General features: G+C 33.9%; 1 protein-coding gene across 3 annotated transcripts in view; it reads right to left on the reverse strand.

The window, feature by feature from the left end:
- Positions 1-17,304, reverse strand: part of LOC143225869 (TOM1-like protein 2) — an 84,535-nt gene extending 67,231 nt beyond the window's left edge. For all 3 annotated transcript variants that reach the window (XR_013014118.1, XM_076456025.1, XM_076456024.1), the window contains exon 1: positions 16,752-17,304. Coding sequence is in view for 2 of the 3 variants with exons in the window: in XM_076456025.1 (XP_076312140.1) it covers positions 16,752-16,815 (64 nt within the window). In the remaining variant the exon portion in view is untranslated. The remainder of the gene's footprint in view (positions 1-16,751) is intronic.
- Between the last annotated feature and the right edge of the window lie 5,719 nt (positions 17,305-23,023).

Here is a 23,023-nt window from a genome sequence, read left to right on the forward strand (position 1 = left end):
ACTTTTACTTGTATATTTTTCTCTACAAGTGGGTTTTCTCAACATCACTGAAGTCTGTCACATATTTTACATGTTTTTTAAGAAATGTAACAAACAAAATTTACTAGACTCAATGACAAAACTTAAATGAAAAAAAATTAAATAAGCTTCTTATTATCATTTGCTTCTGGAAACCACAGTTTAAGGTATTGTGATGCAAATTAACTCATTTGTTTACTCTATGCTCTTTGTATTATTCACATGATGATAGAGAGTTCAAAGTACAATAAATCCATAAAAGATTTATCACTACTAAATTTGAACAATGAGTTAAGAGAAGATGTGGAATAGATTGGAGAAGTCTCTTTCTACAAGAAAAAAATACTAGCTCAATTCTACTCCTGAATATTTTATGGGACACATCAAAATCAATATAAATCACATATATATTAATCCCTTGGTGTTAAGTAGAAAAATTGACAGGTTAAAAATAAAGCAACACAGCAAAACAAGTTTTTCATCCATAGTGTTAAAAGAGGTCAAATACCAAATACAAAAGCCTCTCCCTTTCATCTTTTGATGAACCAAAGAGTGCTGAAGGGTTGCTTCTATTATTCTTATTTTTAAACATAGTGATGAGAATTGCCCTGGAAGTTATAAGAAAAGAGCTAGACAATCAACAAAATTTCCTGATAAACAGTTGTCCCATTTATAAGTTACATTCAACTAAATTATTGTTTTCATAAGGTTAATCTTCTTATTTTTAGTTTGTTTGAGTTTTTTACAGATTTTTTTTGGAAATACCCTTCATTTAATATGACAGACATTTTCAAGTACAAAAATTAAAAATTAGGTTACTTTTTAAAAAGTCTAATATGTTGTAACTGAAAAGATATCAGATAAACAATATGAAATATACTCTTCAGAAAAAGAAATGCAAAAGGCAAAATTTGAGACATATTGTTAACAAGTTTATTCTGGGTAGTTCTGTATGACACGTGTGAAACTTTGCACATTCACTGCTGAACATCCAAAGTCTGCAAAGGTGAAATCCACGCTCACTAGTTGAAGTTTAACGTCACTCAACGTCAATAACAAGTATGCCCCCCGTGAGCATCAATAACTGCTTGGCATCTCCTGCCCATGGAAGCAATGAGATGACGAATCACATCCTGTGGAATGGCTGTCCACTCAGCCTGCAAAGCTGCTGGAAGCTGAGGTAGAGTCTGCAGTTGAGGTTGTTGCCATTGCAGACATCGATCCAACTCGTCCCAAAGATGTTCGAAGGGGTTTAAATCTGGTGATCTGGAGGGCCAGGGAAGAATGTTGATGTTATGGTGTCTCAAAAAGACAGTGGTGAGTCGGGCTGTGTGAGGACGGGCATTGTCATGTTGAAAAACGTCGTTGATGTTCACCATGATGGGTTGCACATGGGGCCTAAGAATCTCGTCGACGGTTGCGTATGGTCTGATAGGAAATCCTACGCAGCCCTGGTATGGTTGAGGCAGTAGACGTCGCAGTGGTGGTCCTATCCTGAAGGTGACATAACGGGATGTTGCAATCTTGTGCGGGCGTGGTCATACGAGGTCTGCCAGATCGTGGGCAGTCACAAGTTGATCCATGTTGTTGGTGACGATTCCATAGCCTTGTGATGGTGCTTGGGTGGACATTCACAGCTCTGGCAACATCTGATCGAGATTTGCCTGCTTCCAAGCAACCAATGGTGTTGTTGCATTGTGCTTCAGTCAATCTTGGCGTAACTGTATTGCGTGTCAGTGGCTCAACACTGAGCTATGGAAACTGAGAACCCGTCACTTTTATAGGGATTTTGCACATGTTGCACTTGCAGAACATGCAGATCTCTCAAACAAATTTATTGGACATGAATGCATTTTGGCGAAAAATCCGATGTTTTCTTCCGTTTTCAAAGTGCACAACTTTTATTGTCATTTTGGTCTGACAATCAGTGCCTTAACACGTGTAACATTACATACTCTGAGCTTGTAACGTTATTACATATATTTCTCTTTAAAATAATAAAAATATCCCTTTTGCATTTCTTTTTTTGAAGAGTATATAATAAGCTGAAAATAAAATGTACACAGTTATATGACTTTCTCCCATCAAATTTTCATAAAAGAAACAAACTTGTTCTTTGTTAAAAATAACACTATGTAACAGAAATTTTGTTCCTGGATAGTATGTGTTATTTCTTAATTGCTTATGTTGTAAAAGTAAAGAAAATGGCCATTATTCCCTTCAAACTATGCTTTTGTGACCTGAATAATGAAATTTAGAAATTAACCAATTTTCTATGTAAAAACAGGCAAATTTGCACATTTTCATTTACATAAGCTCTGAATAAAACAACATATGAATCAAGGTTTACATGTATTTATACTAAAGTTATATAAAAATGAACAAAAATGTTTAGAGGTGAATAGTTTTTCAAGATTTGTAACTGTAATGTAAATCACTTTCACGTATCAGCCCTCAAATATAGTCTCCCATCATGTTTTCATTATATGCTCTTTGGTAGTGGCATTCAAAGTCCAGTATATCCTGGTGGAAGTGCTTGGCTTGCTCCTCTGAGTATGCTCCCATGTTCTCCTTAAATTTATCAAGATGAGCATCAAGGATATGGACTTTCAGGGGCATCTTGCAGCCCATTTTACTATAGTTCTTTACTAGAGCCTCAACCACTTCCACATAATTTTCAGCCTTGTGATTGCCCAAGATGTCCTGAACCACTGTGAAAAAGTTGTCCCAATCTTTTTTCCTTACTACTAAGTTTCTTGGGGAATTCTGTGTACTTCAGAATCTCCTTTATTTGTGGTCCAACAAAGACACCAGCTTTGACCTTTGCCTCAGACAGCTTAGGAAAGAAGTTTTGAAAGTACTTTAAGACTGCAGACTCCTCATCAAGAGCTGTGACAAACTGTTTCATAAGACCAAATTTTATGTGCAATGGTAGGAACAACACCTTCTATAGGTCCACTAGTGGCTCACACTTGACATTGTGCCTCCCCACAGAGAATTTGGTCCATTGCAGCCAGTGCTTCTTCTTGTAGTGTGCTGTGGTGTTCCTGCTGTCCCAAAGGCAAAGATAACAAGGAAACTCAGTAAAGCTTTCTTCGAGACCCATCAGGAATGCCACCATTTTGAAGTCTCCGATAACCTCCCAGCCATACTCATCATACTTCAAGGCTTGTAGCAAGGTCTTGATGCTGTTGTATTCCTCTTTGAGGTGTACCAAATGAGCTGGGAGGAGAATGATACTTATTCTCGTTATGGAGCGGCACAGCTTTGAGGCTTCTGGATGAGCTATCAATGAAGAGGCACCACTCATTCGGATTACAGGCAATTCCAACTGCCTCACACAGACTGTATAAATTGTAGCAGAAGCAGAGCCAATCTTGATGAGTGAAGTTTTACAACATTCTGGAAAATTCTTGCAAGTTTGAGAAAACACTCTATCAGCTACTCAGCACTGAATTTACCTGGAATATTCTGGAAAATGGGTAAATTTGAAAATTCATTACCAAGGTCACAAAAGCAAAGTTTGAAGAGAAAAATAAATCTTTTCCATTTACTTTAGGCATAAGCAATTAAGAAATAACACTTTCTGCCCAGGAACAAGAAAAAGTAAAAATTTTATTACGTTGTGTAACTGTTCTTACATTTCATGTGATAAAAAACTTGTAACAATAATGTATGATTCAGTGAAAACAAATTCACTGAAAGCAGGAAAAAAAACAAAGATATTATAATGTTTACTATCTGACAAGAAAACTTGCAATGATACAAGATGATCTCTTTGCAGAGATTAAAATTATATGTAAGGTGAAAATCAAGCATTATGTGTAACACAAAATCACTGTAGTATGATAAAATCATCAATTACAGACATTTTGGATTTTTTTTTCTAATTTATCATTATTAATAACTAAGTATAAAACATAACAAGCTTCAAAGGAAAAACTGTTGATACTGGTAGAAGATCAGACAGAATACATTAAAATAATCATTACGTAAATGTAATGATAACTGTAAATAGTTATGATGGAAGAAACTACACAACCACAGGTGCACTGAGAAATCAGTGAATCAAACATCTTAAAAGTTACTGCAGTAGACAGTGACAAGTGACAACAGCTAGTCTTTTATTTTCCCTTTTCAATACTTCTTAGCTAACTAGAGCTAGTCATAATTTTTTAAAAAATCCTTTTTGTGTAAATAGGTTAATGTCTAAACAGTATTACAAATTGTTATAACTGTTTAGTACATGTATCATAGCTTTTGACAAATACAGTTATATGAGCAAGTTATTAAGCAATCAACCAGGTTTTGAGCAAGTAAAGAATAATGAATATTGACTTGCCTCAGCTTTCTTTTATTAAACCAATCTTGCCTTAAGAAATATTGGTTTGTTTACAGCTTATAGCAATGCAGGACATATTTCAAATTGAAGCTGCATTATTATTTTTGATCCAGAAGATAAATATGAATAATAGACATTGTTGGGGCTAGTCACATAACCAAAGGTCACTACAAGCCACACCCTCATATTTGTGAGCTGTATAAAATCAGAATATACGCATACAGTGGCAAACAGTCACACCAATGAAAGTAGTAATAGTTACTATTTTGATGACCAGACAGTTAAAATAAGTGAATACAGTAATAATCATTAACACAAATTTCTATTAGTTGATTATTTCTGTAAAATTAACTAACTTAATCATAATTTAATTTAATCAATTATTTTATATGAAATTAATGAATATTCACAGGTAATCAATTATACTGATTACAAGAATTAATCAACCAGCTGCTCTAATTATGGTCTTACTTCTGCAGGGAGGAAAATTCTAGAAAGCCTTATTAAAAGAATTTTTAAAACACATTTAGCAAAATATGATATAAATGAAATCTAATAAGGACTCACCAAAGAGAAACATTGCTTTACTAACCTGTTAACTTTCTTTGAAAATTTATAATCCGTTATGAAGTTTTGTGCTTAGAAACAAATTTGAAAACATAACTTACAGATCTGGGTGATTAACTTGATAGAATTGTTTACTTATGCGTATGAGTTTGTGTTACAAATTATGATTAAATCAATCAATGTCACAAAAGTAATTAACTAATCAAAATTAGTGTTTCTAATTGTTAATTTTCAATTATTTCTACTATCCAAGTAATCAAAATATCACAACTATAATTTTTCATTATTATCTTCAGTTAATACAAAGTTTTTCAGCTTGATTAGAGTCACAACTTATAAAAAGGGTTAACTAATAGAAATTAGTATTTCCAATTATTCTAACCATGTACAATGCAAGTGAGAAAAGTCAATTTGTTGAATGTAACTGATTAATGGTTGGTTGGTTGATTTGGTGTTTTGTGGCATAAAGCAGCTAGGCTATCCACACCAAATATCTAGCAAAAAGTTAAAATTATAGTAAATTTAGTAAGATTCATAAAAGGAAATTAAGGTAAAACAAAACAAAGTTTTAAAAAACATAAGTAGCATAAAACGAATGTTTACATCTAGTCTACAACATTAATAAAAAAAACTACACTAATACAAGTTGTAAAGGACTTTCTGCAGCATAATTATAATTATCATAACTCAACAGGAAGACTAACAGGTAAGTATAAAAACCACCATCAGTCACCTGAAGTTGGCCTTTCCACTCCTGGTTCCCAGTTATATGACATTATGGCCATTTTCAAAAGGTAAAGTAATAAAAGTTTCAAAAGACTTGCAGCAAAATTTTAATAATAACTCTCCAGGATGACTAACAGGTAATTCAAACAAGAGATCTAGTCACCTGAAGTTGGCCTTTCCAGTACTGGTTTCAAGTTATTTGATGTTACCTCCATTTTCAAATACCAAATTGAACTAGATGAACTGTGATTCTTAAATGGGAATCACATTAAAAAATGTCTAATGTATAAATTAAAACACTAAAATGGCCTTTAAAAAACTGTGGCTTACTGTGATCTGAGTGTTACACAGGCTACACATTGGTGCATCAGTTCCAGATAAAAGAAATCAATGAGTTAAAAAATTGACGAATGCACAGTCTAGTTAGAGCAACTTCCTCTTTCCGATCCTTATGGAAGCAAGACAGCCAAAGTCTAATATGAGGTTTTATTTAGAAAAGCTTGTTTTCATGTTGCTCACTCCAAGTCGACTGCCAGCTGGTACAGAGCCAAGCCTTGAATACAGGACCATAGTCCATGTATGGAACAGGCACAGTGGTGATAGTGCCAGAACAAATAGATTTAGCTGCAGAGTCGGCAAGCTCATTCCCGCAAATACCAATGTAACTTGGTATCCAGAAAAACTGGGTAGAAGTAGATGTCAAAGAGAAATGGGCCAGTCAGTTTTGAATATTGGCAAGAACAGGGTGTGAAGTAATGAGAAGCAATTCCAGGGTCAGCAGTGAACTAAGCAAATCAGTACAAATAGTGCAGTTCCAGTACTGCTTAGCATCTATGTAATCCAGAGCAACGAAATGGCACTCAGTTCAGCAGTGAACACAGAAGCTGTAGAGGGGATTTTGCATGCAACCACCGAACCACAACAAACCATGGCAGAGCCCACACAGTCACCTGATTTCGAACCATTTGTATAAATAAGAATGGAAGGATGGTTTGAAAGATGTTCAGCAAATAGCAGACAGTATTTCCAATTGGGAGTGTCTACTTTTCTCAGATGACTTGCATATAGATCACATTTGGGGGCTGTAAGAAGCTATGGTGGGATGGGCTGACCAGTGGATACAGCAACATTATCTAAGGACAGACCTAATTAATCCAACTGCACCTGGATACAAAGGCCAAAATGAGCAATGACAGATTGTCTGTTCTGAAAAAGTATGGCCCACCGAGAAAAGAAAACACAATCCCAGGTGGGATGCTTTAGTAAGGAACAAAGTTTCAAAGCATATAGTAAAGACAGTTGCAAACTGCAGAGGTGCAGTTCATGAGACTATGTATAAGCTCTGAAGTGGGGAAGTGCAGAAAGCTCCAGTACAGAGCTGAAATCCTTGATGATGAATGGGGTCCAGCATCTTTAAGGCCGAAGTTCTGGCAAAGCCATAGGCCAGTGATCCATAGTCAAGTTTCAATCAAATAAGAGCATGATATATCTTTTGCAAAGAACATAGATCTGCTCCCCAAGTGGTGGAAGAGAGGATACGGAGGATGTTCAGTGCTCTTGTCCATTTGACCCATAGCTACTTGATGTGTGGTATAAAGGTTAGCTTACGGTCAAAGATAAGCCCTAAGAACTTAGTCTCAGAGAACACAGGCAGCACAACTTCACTGATACGGAGTTAGGATCAGGGTGTATACCCTGTTGGCAGTAAAAGTGCATGCAAATGGTTTTAGAGAGAGAGAAGTTAAAGCTGTTTCCTGTGGTCCACTTCAGTAAATGATTGAGGGCAATCTGTAGCTGCCACTCAATATACCTATGTACGACAACTGACATGAGATGTGAAGGTTGTTGACGTAGATCCTGTTTGCAACAGTGAGAAGGAGTTGTTCAGTGGTAGCATTAATCTTTATCCTAAAAAGTGTGACACTCAAAACACAGCCCTAAGGGACTCCAAGTTCCTGTAGAAAAGAATGGGAAAGTGTTGAACTTACACAAATTTGGAATCTCTTGTCCTTTAAAAAATTTTTAATAAAAATGGGCAAATGGCCATGTAACCCATATATATGTTGTACCTCCATGTTGTATCGCCTTCTCAATGCCAAAGAATATTGATACAAGATATTGAATCAGGTGGACCACAGTAGAGCACAGTCTTCGGAACCCACACTGGGTGGGCGAGAGGAGGTTGTTTGATTCAAGAAACTAAAACAAGATGAGCATTTACCCTCCTTTCTAAAGCCTTACAGAGACAGCTCGTCAAAGCAATTGGACAGTAGTTTGAAAGAAACTTGGGATTCTTCCCAAGCTTAGAGAAAGGTAGGACAATAGCCTGGCACCAGGCATCAGGATAAACATTCTCCTGCCAGATCCAGTTAAAAACAATCAAAAGAAAAGCAAGAGAATTAGGAAATAGATGGCACAGCAATTCATAGTGTACATCATCAGGTCCAACTGATGTACTGCCAGACCAATGAAGGGCCAGTTTGGGTTCCACCAGTGTAAAGGGACGAGTATAGTAATAGAGACAATCAGCTTGAAAGGAAAGAAGTGATCACTCTGCCGGAGTCTTGATGGCTAAGAAGGTGGAGGATGAAGCAGAAGTGCCAGATACCTGGCAAAAACTTTCACCTAGAGTACTGGTGATGCACCAGGTATCAGCTACTTCCTGTCCATCAGAGAGCAAGATCAAGAGGGGGACAGAATTATACTGCCCACTGAACTTTTGAATCTTGTCCCATATGACTTTGGAACTGGTGGTAGAAGATACATTGGTTGTGAACTTAATCCAAGATTCCTTCTATCTGTGACATCTTATTCACCAAGCACGTGTGCAGGCCTGCTGGAAAGTGATGCAGTTCGAGAGTGTGGGATATCTATAGAAAGTATCCGAGGCCCATTTTTGAGCCTTCTGTGCCATGTGGCAGGCAGGATTCAACCACAGACAAGGATATCATGGAAACATATCAAGGTTTCTGGAATACATTGAGCAGCTGCTTGTATAATATAGTCAATTACTGCTGCCATACAGTTGTCTATTGATGGCTTACAGACGATGGCAGGATCAAGTTCTGCGAGAGCAGTGAAAGAGGGCCACTTTGTGTGATTCAGTTTCCACTGGAGCACACTGGTTGGGTGGCATTAGCCACAGCCAGTCTCTCTCAAAATTATAGGAAAATGATCACTGCCTTGTGGATTATTGTCAACCCTCCATGAAAAGTGAGAGAATAGTAAAAGGGAGCAAACTGAGAGATCAGTAGCATTATAGGATTGACTAGGTGCATGAAAATAAGTAGAAGAACCAGTATTGAAAAGAGAAAGGTTGTGATCAGAGAGCATATGCTCTACAGAGCAACCTCTTCTATTAATATCAGCACTTCCCCAGAAAGGGTGGTGTCCATTTAAGTCCCCTGGGATTAAAAAGGGAGATGGTATCTGTTCAATAAGAGCATCGAGGTCTGATTGATCATATGTCTCAAAGACAAATGGTAGAGAGAACAAACAGTAATGGTATGAACCAAGGAAACACGCTGATCAACCAACAGTGCCACCCCTCCATGCACTCGTCCATCACACAGCCTGTCATTTCTGTGCAAAGATAACTGCCAAAAGGTGACTGTATCAGCAGGTTTCAGAAATGTTTCCTGTAGGGAAAGACAGGCAGGATGGTAGGAAGCAATCAGTGTTTTGATATCATACAGATTAGAACATAAACCTTGACAGTTCCATTGTATCAAGGTGGCCATTTTTATTTATATGTAGGTGAAGTGGGTGGAGAACCTTTCTGTTTACGACCACATCTTTTTTTTTTTACTGTCTTCATTCAAAGGAGGTCTATCGACCTCTATGGAGCCTACCTTGGGTTGATTTGTCAGATCTTTGCTGTTGGAAGATGTTCCAGTGAATGAGACATGAACGAATAATCATTTTGCATCTTGGGATGGGAGATGTATCGAAGGAAATGCCTGTACCTAGAACCAAAGAAAGTGGATATTGGGATTTGTTGAAATATATGTAAGAGATAGAGATGGTGTTGAAGCTGATTCACCAACTTTTTTAACCATGGAGGTCAAAAGACTTTTCATTTTGTTTGAGAATGATTCTTTTGGAGGCACAGAGAGGTCTGCACTCCCATTGTAGTAGTGGGGAATGAAGTGCAGCAGCATACATCGGAGATGAAGTGGTGGAAAGTAACTTTTTATCCTCAGGGTAAGTAATGTTATGAATCGTTTTCAAATGCTGCACCTCTTTTTCTTCCAACCATTTACGGCAAGAATGAAAGTACGATGGGTAAGAGCCATTGCAATTGATGCAATAAGGGTCCATTTCACAGTCACAGGCATCATGGTCTTTGCCATAGCAATGAGCACACATCAAGGAACCACAACATGACATTTTTGATTGACTGAACTGCTGACATTGGAAACATTGGAGAGAGTTTTGAATGTATGGCCCTACACTGGAATTAAGACAGCTTGCCTTGATGGTGGCAGGTGGGCATGGTGATATAAATGTCAGAATGAGGATACTGGTCAGCATCGTAATTCCATCTTTGCGAGTGGTGATACGAATCATTGCAGAAACTCCTTGAGTGGAGAAAGCAGCAAGAACCTCTGACTCAGGGATGTTCTTTAAAGAAGAGATCACCATGTTGAGATGTGAATGTTTCCACCAATATGTCACCATATCGAAGCTTCTTCACTGACTTTGGAGAGTCAACAAACCCCTCTAGTCCCTTCTTAATGACAAAGGAGGACATTAGCCCTAAAGGTTCATCTGAAAGACTGAAGGATAAGAAAATGAAGTACAACAGGTGTTACAGATGTTGAAGATTGCTGCTCAGAATCTTCAAGGTGTGGTCGTTTATATAGGGACTGTTGTTTTCACTATTTTATTTAAGTTTTTATTTGAAGGATCCACAATAAAAAAAAAGGAAATTCCAGTGCCCACTGACCTCACCCACCATGAAGCCCTACGAGGAGATGCACTACAATGTCAAAGAAGAAAACTACAGCAACGCCATGATTTTGTGAGCACTATACCCAAACACCAGCATCAGATACAATGTCCACAACACCTGTTGAGAACATCCAACACTAGTACTTGGTTGACCCCAGCCCAAGTGGACCAGCTGATTGACCCTAATGGGGCCATCCCAAGGCTGCCCGTCTTCAGAAATTCAAGGCCAAAGTGGTGTGTTAGGGTTGAACCTCCGAACCACTAGGATCCTCTCCCCTTCACAAATTGCCACACACAGAAAACACGTGGGTGGATGTTTAGATCCCAGAGGTAAACTGAAAGAATAGAACCTTCCCTAGGAGGTCCCCTCACCACATACAGGAATACACACTGAGGGGAACTGATTAATGAACCCAATAATTAATTAACAATTTCCATTTATTACACAGTTTCAGTCACTTATTTGAATGAAGAAAAGTATGTGGATATGATTAACTTAAATTTTCAAAAAGATTTAGATGAGATAGCATGCACAAAACTGTGTAAGGAAATTATGTTGAGAAGGGAAAGACTACTTTTTAGAATTTTGTGTAGTCTGATAGAGGAAGTAGCATTACTTTGCCATTTCAGTGGATACATTCCTGGATGAGAGACAGCAAAAGTTTGTTATTAATGAAACCCAGTTAATGAATTTAATAAAACAGTAACTCAAGTGTCAGTGTTCAAACCTCTGTTTTTCTATTATTGTTGTAATCTGTACTTTTAATGTTTTATTTGATTGCTAAAAGCATCTAACATGATGAAACTAGATTTAAAAAACTTATAAAAATAGTCCTAGAATATCTAGAATGTTTCTGAATGTTAATGGTTAGAAGACTGTAGGAAATATCTAGAAATTAAGATACATTATTAGTATAAAAATCAGCAAAGCAACAAGTTTCAGTTTGTTCAGTGATTGAGTAGTTAGTAAAGTATTCAGATCAGTATTAGTTAATACATGCATTAAGTTCCTTAAATAATTACCTGTAAAGTAGTACAAACAAATTTATTTGTATATTAGTCACAAACTATTAGTGAGTAGATGTCTCTTCAAAGTGATAGATATTATTACTGGTGAACTTAGACCTAAGATTGTGTACAAGTGATATTAGTCTGTAGCAAATATTAAGAAATAAACTAATTTATGATAATTACATGGAATGGACTTCACATTATTTTCACTAATTAATTTAAAATTACCCAACCAACAAAAAGAATGATATTCCAAAATTACTTTTATTAACCCTTTTGCAATGGGTTATGGATAATACACTCAAATTTTTATTGAACTTCTATTTTACAAATTTATTTCAATAAATTTGAAATCAAATTATAGATTATAATTCAAACTTTAATATTATATACGAGTTAATTTCTTAATTTGAGAGTTAATATTAAAACACACCTAAATATAGATTTTAGAGAATCATGTGGTACATGGAATGCAACACTTTAAAATTAGATGTTTATGATGTCAAAATACTAAGTCTATTGTTTTATACAAATTAGGAACTCAAATTACCAATATTAATAAGCTGGAATATAAAATAAGAATCTCATATTTCTCTATTTTGCCGAGATATGGCTTATGTAATGAGACAAACACAGTGGTCTGTTCACCTTTTTCAATTTTTAGAAATGACCCCATATATACACTTCCATATATGACATGTGAATAATCAATCCACAGTTTATAATGTCCCCTTGTGGTTTTCACAAAAGGCTACCACATTCTTTCAAATCAAAATTTCAAGAAATTAGGTTGAGTTTTTAGTTTGTTCAAAACTTCACATTATTTTAAAGCTAAATTCATTTTACTTACTATGCTTAATAAATTATAATGGAATTCTGTGGTATCAGTATAATTATTTATGATTTTATTGGTTATTCAACTTTATGTATAAAACCTAAAAAAAATTTTGCAACATTTTAAAAGGCTTAGCAACTTATGTCCAGCAGTAATTGAGTTCAAAGGTCATAGTTAAAAGAGATAACTGTTAGCTTTACTTCTTTATTTATTGTTCTATATTTGAAGATTTATTTATTTCAACATTGTAATAATCTATATACATGTATAATGATTGAAATGTGACTGTATATTACAAAATACTAAAACACAGCCAAGTCAGAGAAGTCTGGATACGTAATAAGTGCACTTGCACCATGTCAATGTTAGTTATGTACTGTTAGCCTGGCATAATCAGAAGGTCAATATAATAAAACAAAAAAAGTGTTATGGGATTTATGCTACTTAGATTAAATGTTTATGTTTTTGTTTTATAATATATAGTCATTTTAGCCTATTTCCTTATTTTTTATAATGGTTATGACGTTGGTCAAGTCACAGACCCCATACAGTTAGTGTATGAAAAATAACCAAACAAAGTCTTGCTGAAGCAAACATTTGAAATATATTTAGGAGGTTTAAGAGATTATGCAAATAATGTATGAGATTTTTGAAATGAAGAATAATTTTACATCATAACATGAAATCACTTTGCACTCAGACTATTAATGAAACAGACTCAATATTTTCATAAACAAGTCTTCAGTAAAAATATTTCATTAAAAAAATCTGATTTTTTGTGTACCCTATACTTATAACATTTACTAAAAGTCTACCAAATATTGTGAGGATACACATGCTGTATCAAAAGTTATAGTACAAATACTTAACATATGCAAAAGTGTAGACAAACTCATGTATACTATACCAAGCCTGTGACGAAAGGGTTAATGATTGATAAGTACATAATTATCAAATTCATAAAGTCTGCATCATAAAGACAAACAATTTGTATCAACTGGTAAATCTGGTGAATATTTGAAAATTTCATTTAAATGTAGCAAGCAAAGTAATAAATTTAGGTTACCAAAATTTGGATTGCATTTGGAATAACTATAGGAACAAACTCACTAGTATGACTGAAGTAAATAAAGAAGTAAAGCTAACAGTTATCTCTTTTAACTATGACCTTTGAACTCAATTACTGCTGGACATAAGTTGCTAAGCCTTTTAAAATTTTGCAAATTTTTTTTTAGGTTTTATATAAGGTTGAACAAGATATTTATCTTGAAATACTCAAGCCACAAAAGTGCTCTGTTGCTCATCATAAAATCAAACAGAATTTTACTGTGTGCTTATAGACATACTGATTACAAATCGAAGCTGACAGTTATCTTTTTTACCCAAATCACTAGTTAGGCCTAATTTGGAATACTGTGCATAGTTTTTGTCTCCCTATATAAAAAAAACAAACAGGAAACAGTTTCTATTAGGGCTACAAGAAAGATTATGTGGATTGAATTCATATGTATACCTCAAAATCTACTTATTTTATCTTGATAAAAAAAGGTTAATGGGAAGATTTTGTTGAAGTTTACAAGATTATTCAAGGATCAACAAGATAAAAACATTAAATGTTTTTATGAGGTATTATGAATACAAAAGAATGAAAAAGCACAAGTTTAAAATTTGGAAGTGACAGACTAGGCTATAAGTAAGACAGTTTTATTTTACTAATAGTGTGACTGGCTTACAGAATTAGCTGCTATTTCCAGTAGTGGAAACCAATATTTTACAAGACTAAGTGTAAATCATGGATTTTTTCTGAAAAATAAAGAATAGGTTTTAATTGTTTCTATTTTTCTGAAGAGTTGGTGTATAAGGAAAACCAAAGTTTCTCTTGTTGTCCTTATTTTATGTAGCAATCAAAAAGCGTAATAAGTATGGTCATGTAGGCAAAAACGTGTACAAATTTATCATTTTCTTTTCACCTTAACTTTCTCACTATTGGTAAAGAGAAAGCATCATACTACTTGTATTTAATATGCTTATTCAAGAAATTGTTTCTCGACATGACATTTTAAAATAAATTATAAGACTTACAAACTAATCAGAAATGTCCTTACCCTAGCAAACTTCAAGAAAGAGAAAACTGAACTAACCCATAATTAACCAAATACTCTTCAATCCCTTTCCTACACTCCTACAAAGGTTCACCCTCTATAAACATAGGTGACACTTTATAATATAAATTTACCACTATACAGAAAAAAAAAATGACTGTGACAACTGAAGACGTCTGACCTATCCAAATCTTAAATTTATGATTGCTTATTTTACTGCCTTCATAATTTCATACAAGAAAATTTCATGCATCAATATTACAATTCTTATAATAATTTTGAATACTTCAATTAGATAACCTTAACCATTTTTTGTAAAGATACAACAAAAGGTAGATTTAGATATGTCAATCTATTTATTTCCAGAATAACACAATAGCCCTTGTGTAAGCCTTCTCTAATAACTCTTACGATGAGGGTACAATATTAAACTTTGAAAAAAAAATAAAGTACAAGATAATCTGAATAGTAAGTTAAAAATCATAAATATTTATTTGTTTAAAAACGTTAATTAGTACGAATAATTCACACTTGCATGACTATGTCTTCAGAAGTTACAAAGAGAATTATATTAAAATATAATTTTGTTATGCCTGTCATTTTACAGTGCTATGACAATTAAACCAATAAAATTTTTAAATACAACTGTAAATTTTGCTCCATTTCCTTTTTCAGCTCTAGTTTTTTTGATAAATTACATACACAATAATTATATTCACAATTACTGCACTAGTCAAACTTAGATTCAAATTACAATAAATTAGAGGATATAATGTATAGTTGAGATAGATGCAAACAGGTCAAATACATGAACTGTAATTAAAAGCATAATGAACATCAAAATATTTGCATATAACTTTCTGCTATCATGAAAGGGCAGGCTGCAGTCTCACACAATGTGAAAAATAAATTTGGTATAAGCCAATACTCTAGGTACTTGCTCTAATTTAAATTCTTTGACACCAGTTCCTCCTTTGCAAAACAAGTTTTCTTAGTTTAAGAATAAGAATAGACTTGCACACAGTTCTTGAAACACATTTGAAAATCATACCAACTAATTTATGGCCAGCACAAGCATAATTTCTACACTCTCAAAATGAATACCTGTTTACACAAGTTTTATTAACAGAAAATGTAAGGAAAACTATACATTAAACAACCAGTACTTACAACATACAATAGAAAACGAAAGGCTAAAGCAGTTACTTTGATTGTAACAATTAAAGTATTTAAAAAAACAAAATTTGAAGGGCAACTCAGCCCATCATGGCTGCCACAAACACATTTGATCAAACATCTATCTACTTATATAGCCCTGATTCCCCAAATATTCATCAAACCTATTGAACTCTCTCAATCCCACTGCATGTCTCACCTCTGAAGGTAATGTATTCCAGAGTTTGATCACTCTATTTTAAAAACTGTATAACTTACAAACAACTTCTACCTTTCCACATCCTGTATCCTGGTTCCTCCGACTTTCATGCTTACCAATAAATAAAAGATTACACATCAGTACTAACTATTATGTTTACATTTTTGAACACTTTAATCAGATTCCCTTTAACTCTTCTTTTCTCAACATTAAATGATTTTAAGGACTTCAATCTAACTTGATATGACAGCTCTCCTATCCCAGGATTCATTTTTGTAATACACTAGACAGCCCTCCATTCTACAAATTTTCCAACAACACAATGTCATTCTTAAAAATGAAAAGTCAAAGACTGAACCAAACACTTTAATTAGAGCCTAACCAGATATCTGTACAAAGAAACAATAATCTTCTCCGACAAGAAATTGCATTCAATATTATTATAGATACAACTCAAAATCCTACATGTTTTCTGGTTTCTCATTTGCAACAACTCACTGCATTGAACTGGAAAATAGAAGAGATACAATTAAGAGATTGATCTTCTTTAACATTAACAGTGTTGATTTAATGTCCATTAAGGTGGTAATTATCGTTGTGACTAAATTTCTGCTTACAACTTAAAAACAGACATTTCTACAAACTGATCAAGGAGAACACAACAACTTCAAGCTCTAGTTTTAAGTTGTAGTTAACTTATGCTCTAGTTCCCGACAACGTTGCCACAGTACTGAAACTTTAGTCAAATTCAACGTTATCCTACATGAAATATTTTACACATACGATTACAAAATAGCAACTAACAGCAACGGTAATACCAACCAATTTTCTGTCCAACAGGTGTGGCAAATGGATTTCCTCCAAACTGAGCTAAAATTGCTGCCATTGTGTCTTCACTCTTTAGCAAGTTGTAAAAAATGTAATATTAATAAATTTTACTGTTAGCTTATAAAAATGAAGTTTGTTATCACAATATCACATGTGTAGTTTAGTAAGAAACTTTGAGAACATATGCTTTCGTTATTTTGCCTCGAAAACGATAAACTCAGAATCTTCAAGTAAATAAACACTATATTCTCAGCATCAATTACCGGCTGAAATTCTTATCAAGCGACTGTACACAGCTAGTGATGAGCTGGAACTCGAATTTATAAACCCGAGTGTGCCCGATTTTTTTCAGTTTTATGTGCGATTCGATTCGAATCTGGGAAGTAAAAGAAAAAAGAGTTCGGTATAGCCCGAGCATAAATCAATCTTTTTGAATTAATTTTTGTTTTCGAAAGTCGAAAATTAGGGCCAGTTTGACCCGCTCGACTAAAGCCCGAGGATATCCGATCAGATTCGGACTCGAACTTCTCCGATTTATACATAGTACAAATTGTGTAGGATTAGGCTTAGTTATCGCTCTCAACTGTCAGTTTTCGACCAAATAAAATAAATCAGGTGGAAAAAATATTAAAAAATTCTCAGATTCAGTGATCTGTTTTAATCTTGTAGGTATAAATACAAGTTTCACCTCTATTATATCATAGCACCTTCAAACATGAGAAAGGTAAGAGGGGATTAAAAACATGAGCATTCAGTTTATCATTTATGACTATTATGTTTAAAATGGTATCTTTTAAGAAATAAAATTTGTTCGTTATTAAGCACAAAGCTACACAAAGGGCCATCTGTGTATTGAAACCCATTTTCTAGTGATATAAGTTCGCATATATAGCGCTGTGTCAATGGGGACAAGAACTAAAGTAAATGCAAAAATTACGTAAAATTATAAATACTTTCAGAATATGCCTATGAGACTGTCATTTAGGTGTTAATGAGCAGTTTACAAACTAAAGAAAAACAAAGCAAACAATAGTTTAATGCATTGTTTGATATAACATGGCAGTAGGGCTTTTTAATGAATCATTTATTATTAGGTCTGTGTGATTTTTCATTAAGAATAATATAATATTATTTCAACAGTTATAGTGTTGTATTTTCCTGCTGACGTAGCCTTTTGTTCGGTGCTAGAACTAATCAGGTCGATTGGGCAGGTGAGACATAAAATATCAGTCCAATCGCTATTTATGAATTTCATTTATAAGATATAAATTCGTATCATATATAACAGCTGTGCTGGTGTAGTGTGAGCAAGACTATGTAACTTTACATTAAATATATATATATATTTGTCTTTCAAATATTTCTAGTGTTTTGCCATTCAATAAATGTTTAAACATTTTCATTTGAAAAAAAAAATCTGTCGAATTGTTTGTTTTTATACTACCAAATGAACAACACAGTATTCATAACCCCCAGCATGAAAGTTCTTTCGAGTACAAGAAACTTTTATTTGTTTATTGTTATTTTTGTTCTTATGGTGGGAGAGATTGCATGTTTTTTTTTTTTTTTTTTTTTATTTCGCACAAAGCTACTCGAGGGTTATCTGTGCAAAATCAAACATAGTGTTTTTCCCACCACAACAATTAACTATCCGATATTGTTGAAACGTCACGTTGCTTAGCGTTAAGCCTTAGAAACAAGAACAAGTAACTAATCTAAATACTAAAATGAATGAAAATCGGTATAAAATAACGTCCGGAGAAATGTTTACTCTCTTTAAAAGATTTCCTCCTAATTTTTTTGAGAAGAATAGTATTTTATTGTTAATTGTCACGCTGGTTGTTGCTGTGGTTTCTAATTACCTTCTGGATATTAGCCGTTTTATTTTTATTTATTCACGGTGGACAGATAACTTTCTTCTACTTGAAAAGATATATCTACTCTTTCTTTGCTGCATGGCGACAGTGCTTGCCTTAATGTATTTCAAATTAACTGGATCAGAGTATTCCAAACACAATGTCTTCAGATTTCTCCAGTCGGCAGTATTGTCATTCATTACGACAGCACTTATTTCCAACATTGTATTTCTATCCTACATGTATAAAATATCCTATGAAACAACTAATGCAGGCTGGAGATTGAAAACAGCAGTCATCTCTGTTATGAATAAAGAATACCCTGATTTTGGGTAAGTTACGAGATTTAATGAAACTTTCTTATACTTTTTAAAATAAAAAAAATTAACGTAATTATCTGATGTCAGAAGTATTTGACTGTTAAAAATATGTGGATTAAAGCAACAGAGATGATACTGTGTGTCTTTAATAGATTGAATCTTTCATTAATTAACTGCATCTTTAAACATAATGTGTAATTAGTAATTGACGAAGCTGATCTTTTGTGTTAATTTTCACAGTTGATATGTGCTTACATATGTGTAATAGCAGTTGTTGGTTCTACGGATTTCTACAATAAGGTGTATCTGTGTTATCAATACGTGTATGAAACTAATGATTTATTCACCATGTAACGAAAATTACAGATCTCGTTACTTAACAATTTTCAATCTTCTTTCTATTGTCAGATATCCTGACTATAAAAGATGTAGTCAAGGTTGCCCCGAAGGAGAGACATATTTACTTGATCTAAGCAACCTTTTATTTTACTATGAAGTATTTACAGTTGCGATAACGCTTTGTTCATGTCAGCTACTCCTTCGTGAATTATTGGTGAGATTTTAACTTAAATCGTCTAATGTAGTATTTTTATTGAGAATGCCTTAGTCAGTTAAACAAGACTATATAAAAAACAAAAACTTTTATTTGAACCTAATTACATTATGTGTGAAATTATACATTGATCATTGTAGACAATTTTTTTTAGAGTGATAAAGTGAACTTACTTTTCACCAACAGCAAAAACAATGCAAGAGGTGTTATTTATAAAAAAAACATGAGGGATTGATTCTTGGTCTAAGTAAGAGATTTAACTTCGTTCATAACTTTAATAGTGTAAAGTCGAATGTTCTGCACAACAATCATTACATTATAAATAATATTTGTTGACCAACGCGTATTTGTGTGGTGTAGTAATTCTTGTTTTATATTTTCTCAAAGAATAATAGAATGGCAGAAGAAGAAATTACGGAAACATTAAAAAGTTTTGCTTCTGTGGGAGATCCCAACGAAAAATATACTATTATAAAAACAATTGGACAAGGGTAAGTTTAAATGTAATATGTACACCTGGAGCTTTTTCTGCATTTAAACTTATAGAAAAGTGTGGTGGTTTGAATATGGTAGGTACTCTTATTAGTACTTGAGTTTTTGGTTTGAAATTCTCTATGTCAGTTGTTCGGAAAATTGAGTCCGAAGAATAAATACTTAACATTTTGTGAAAAGCATTTTCTGTTTCTTCGGTTAGCAATTATGAGATGCCTTGTTCAACACGTTCCATTTTTATCAATATTTCTGTGTTGATAACTTTCTTCCAGATTCATTGTCCTCTGTGACATGTTGATCTTCCGGACTGAAAATGTTAATGGGGTCCTTCATTGCCTTACTGCTTTACACTTTCCACTGAACTTTGTTTGACTATTTCTTATAGATTTATTTCCTTTTCAACTTAGCCTGTGGACATTGGTAGGCTGACTTTTAGCCAGCACTATTTCACATACTTTTTTATCATCTTACTTATCTTCTCTTTTATCTGAATCATTCCTTTCTCCCAGAAACTACGGTGGCTCGGGAGTGTAACTCTGATTAACCTTCCTTCCATTTCTCACTTTCTATGTCCTGTATGTGCTAATTATCAATGTTTAATTGCTTACATGACGTTCTCATGTAGTGTTAATTCCCCTCTCTTTATTCTTTGGAAACCGCTCTTTGTTTGTAATATTTCTCCCTCACTAACTGAAATTGAGCTTTTGATTCAATAGGTGTATTCCTCTTTGCATAGTTCAGAAAGTGTTAAACATTTGAAACTAAATAACTGTGCATTTTGGCAAATTATGAAGAATAAAATAACAGTGTAGAAATACATCATTGCTCTGCAAACTTTTAAAGTACGTTTGTTCCGTCACAAGTAGGCTTAGCATAGTCAGGTCGTTAAGGCGCTCGTCTTGTCATCTGAAGGTCGCAGGTTCGAATTTCCGTCGCGCCAAACATGCTCGCCCTCCCAGCCGTGGGGGCGCTATAATGTGACGGTGAATTCCACTATTCGTTGGTAAAAGAGTAGCCCAAGAGTTGGCGGTGGGTGGTGATGACTAGCTGCCTTCCCTCTAGTCTTACACTACTAAATTAGGGACGGCTAGTACAGATAGCCCTCGAGTAGCTTTGTGCGAAATTCCAAAAAAACAAACAAAACAATACATGGTATTCTAATTTCTGTGTAATAAAATAAGCATTCAATTTTACAAAGATTAGAAACATATATTAATCCATTATGCTTGTTTTTTCTCAAAGCACAATAATTTTATCACTAGAATTTAAGTACGTCTTTACATATCAGTAGATTGCATATTCTATTGATATTTCTTTTATTATTTCAGTGGATCAGCAGCTGTATATAAAGCCACAGATAGAGAAACCGGGTTGACAGTTGCTGTTAAGAAGATCTATTTATCGCAGCAACCATATAAAGAAGATTTAATTACTGAGCTATTAGTTATACGCGAAAGGAAACACCCAAACGTAGTCAGCTACTTCGACAGTTACCTCGTAGGAGCTGAACTCTGGGCAAGTGTTCTTAGTGTTACCTATTAGTGAATTCTCTTGTATTTTCAAGTTTACATTCCATAGAGTGCACGTTAAGGTACTAATCTTTATTAAACTTAGTAAGTCAATTTCGAGCAACAATATTGGTTTAAAAATAGTTTTACACATCATTCTAACAGGTTTGCTTTTTAAAAATTTTGTTTCTAAATAATACATGATTGCGATACAATATTCTAAATAATAAAAATCTAACTCTTCAAGAGTTACTTTAGTTTTTACCTCGTGAAAAATTATTATGGTATTGGTATTTGTATTAGATATATGATTACTGACAGAATCTTAAGTAAGGAAAAAATATTATGTCTCATTGTTTATGATAGATTTTACTAAATAATAAAATGTAAGTGAAATTTTAAATTTTCTTTGTTTAGGTAATAATGGAATCTTTGGGTAATGTTCTCACCAAAACCCGTCTGTCTGAAAATGAAATATCATCAGTTTGTAAAGAAGTATGTTATATTGACTGTTATGAATAGAGGTTTTTGTAATTTTGTTTTCTAACATATGTCTAATGATTACAATTTATTTAAAAGTCTGTTCAATAATTATTGCAGTTCCTTTCCCATGTCTGTTATGCAAGCATTATTATATTAATAACATTGCTTATATATAATAATAATAATAAAAGCATGTGTCTGTGCGTGTATGTTAAAGTCATAGCTTGAAGAAGAAAAAACCAAAAAACCAAATACTTTGCACCTGTACCAAGATGCTTCTGAGGTTATACACCTGAGTATTACTTGTACACGTATATGTGCATCTATTTAAGGAGGCAAAGTAACAGCCACCAGCAATGACAGTCATGTATGACCAATGCGTTTCTAACGAGGAGTGACCATGTGCCATGACACATGGTTGGTTAACGTCTGTCACTTGGAATATAACAACGGAATAACCTGAGTACAGCTGGATACTTTCATTTACAAAACGACACTGAATGTATAGTAAAGCCAATGTGATTTATTAACAGTCCTTTGTAAAAATGGCTTCCATGTCACTCAGCTACAGAAGAATGTTTTAATATCGCTGTTATTCTGTGTACTGAAAATACATGAAATGAAACATTTAAATAACAAAACTGGAAACTATTTGTTGATTTTTTTTCAATTTAGAATCTCCACTGGTTAATTCGGAAATGATTTGAGTTTAAAATTGCACAGGGACAATTACTCAAGGTGGTTGGTCCCAACCTAAAAAGCCCACGCTTTTCTCGTAGCCAGTTTTATGTTAGGTGCTCCAGTGTCAGTAAGCACTTTTTCATCTTGGCAGCAGATGGTAAAACAACTAATATATCAACCCAATCAAAGCTTGTTACATCTGCTAGTTATAAATTTAAACAAGCTTTAATATTTCTTGTTCTACTTGATGTTTGTATTGTTGTGTTCAAATAACAATATATATATATAAAATATTGAAAACAACAAGCACACTGAATTAAAATTATAGTGATATTTAAAAATATTTATCTTTGAAATAAATTTACATCTCATG

Source organism: Tachypleus tridentatus, chromosome 9, assembly GCF_004210375.1.
Source record: "Tachypleus tridentatus isolate NWPU-2018 chromosome 9, ASM421037v1, whole genome shotgun sequence".
Taxonomy (NCBI): Eukaryota; Metazoa; Arthropoda; class Merostomata; order Xiphosura; family Limulidae; genus Tachypleus; species Tachypleus tridentatus.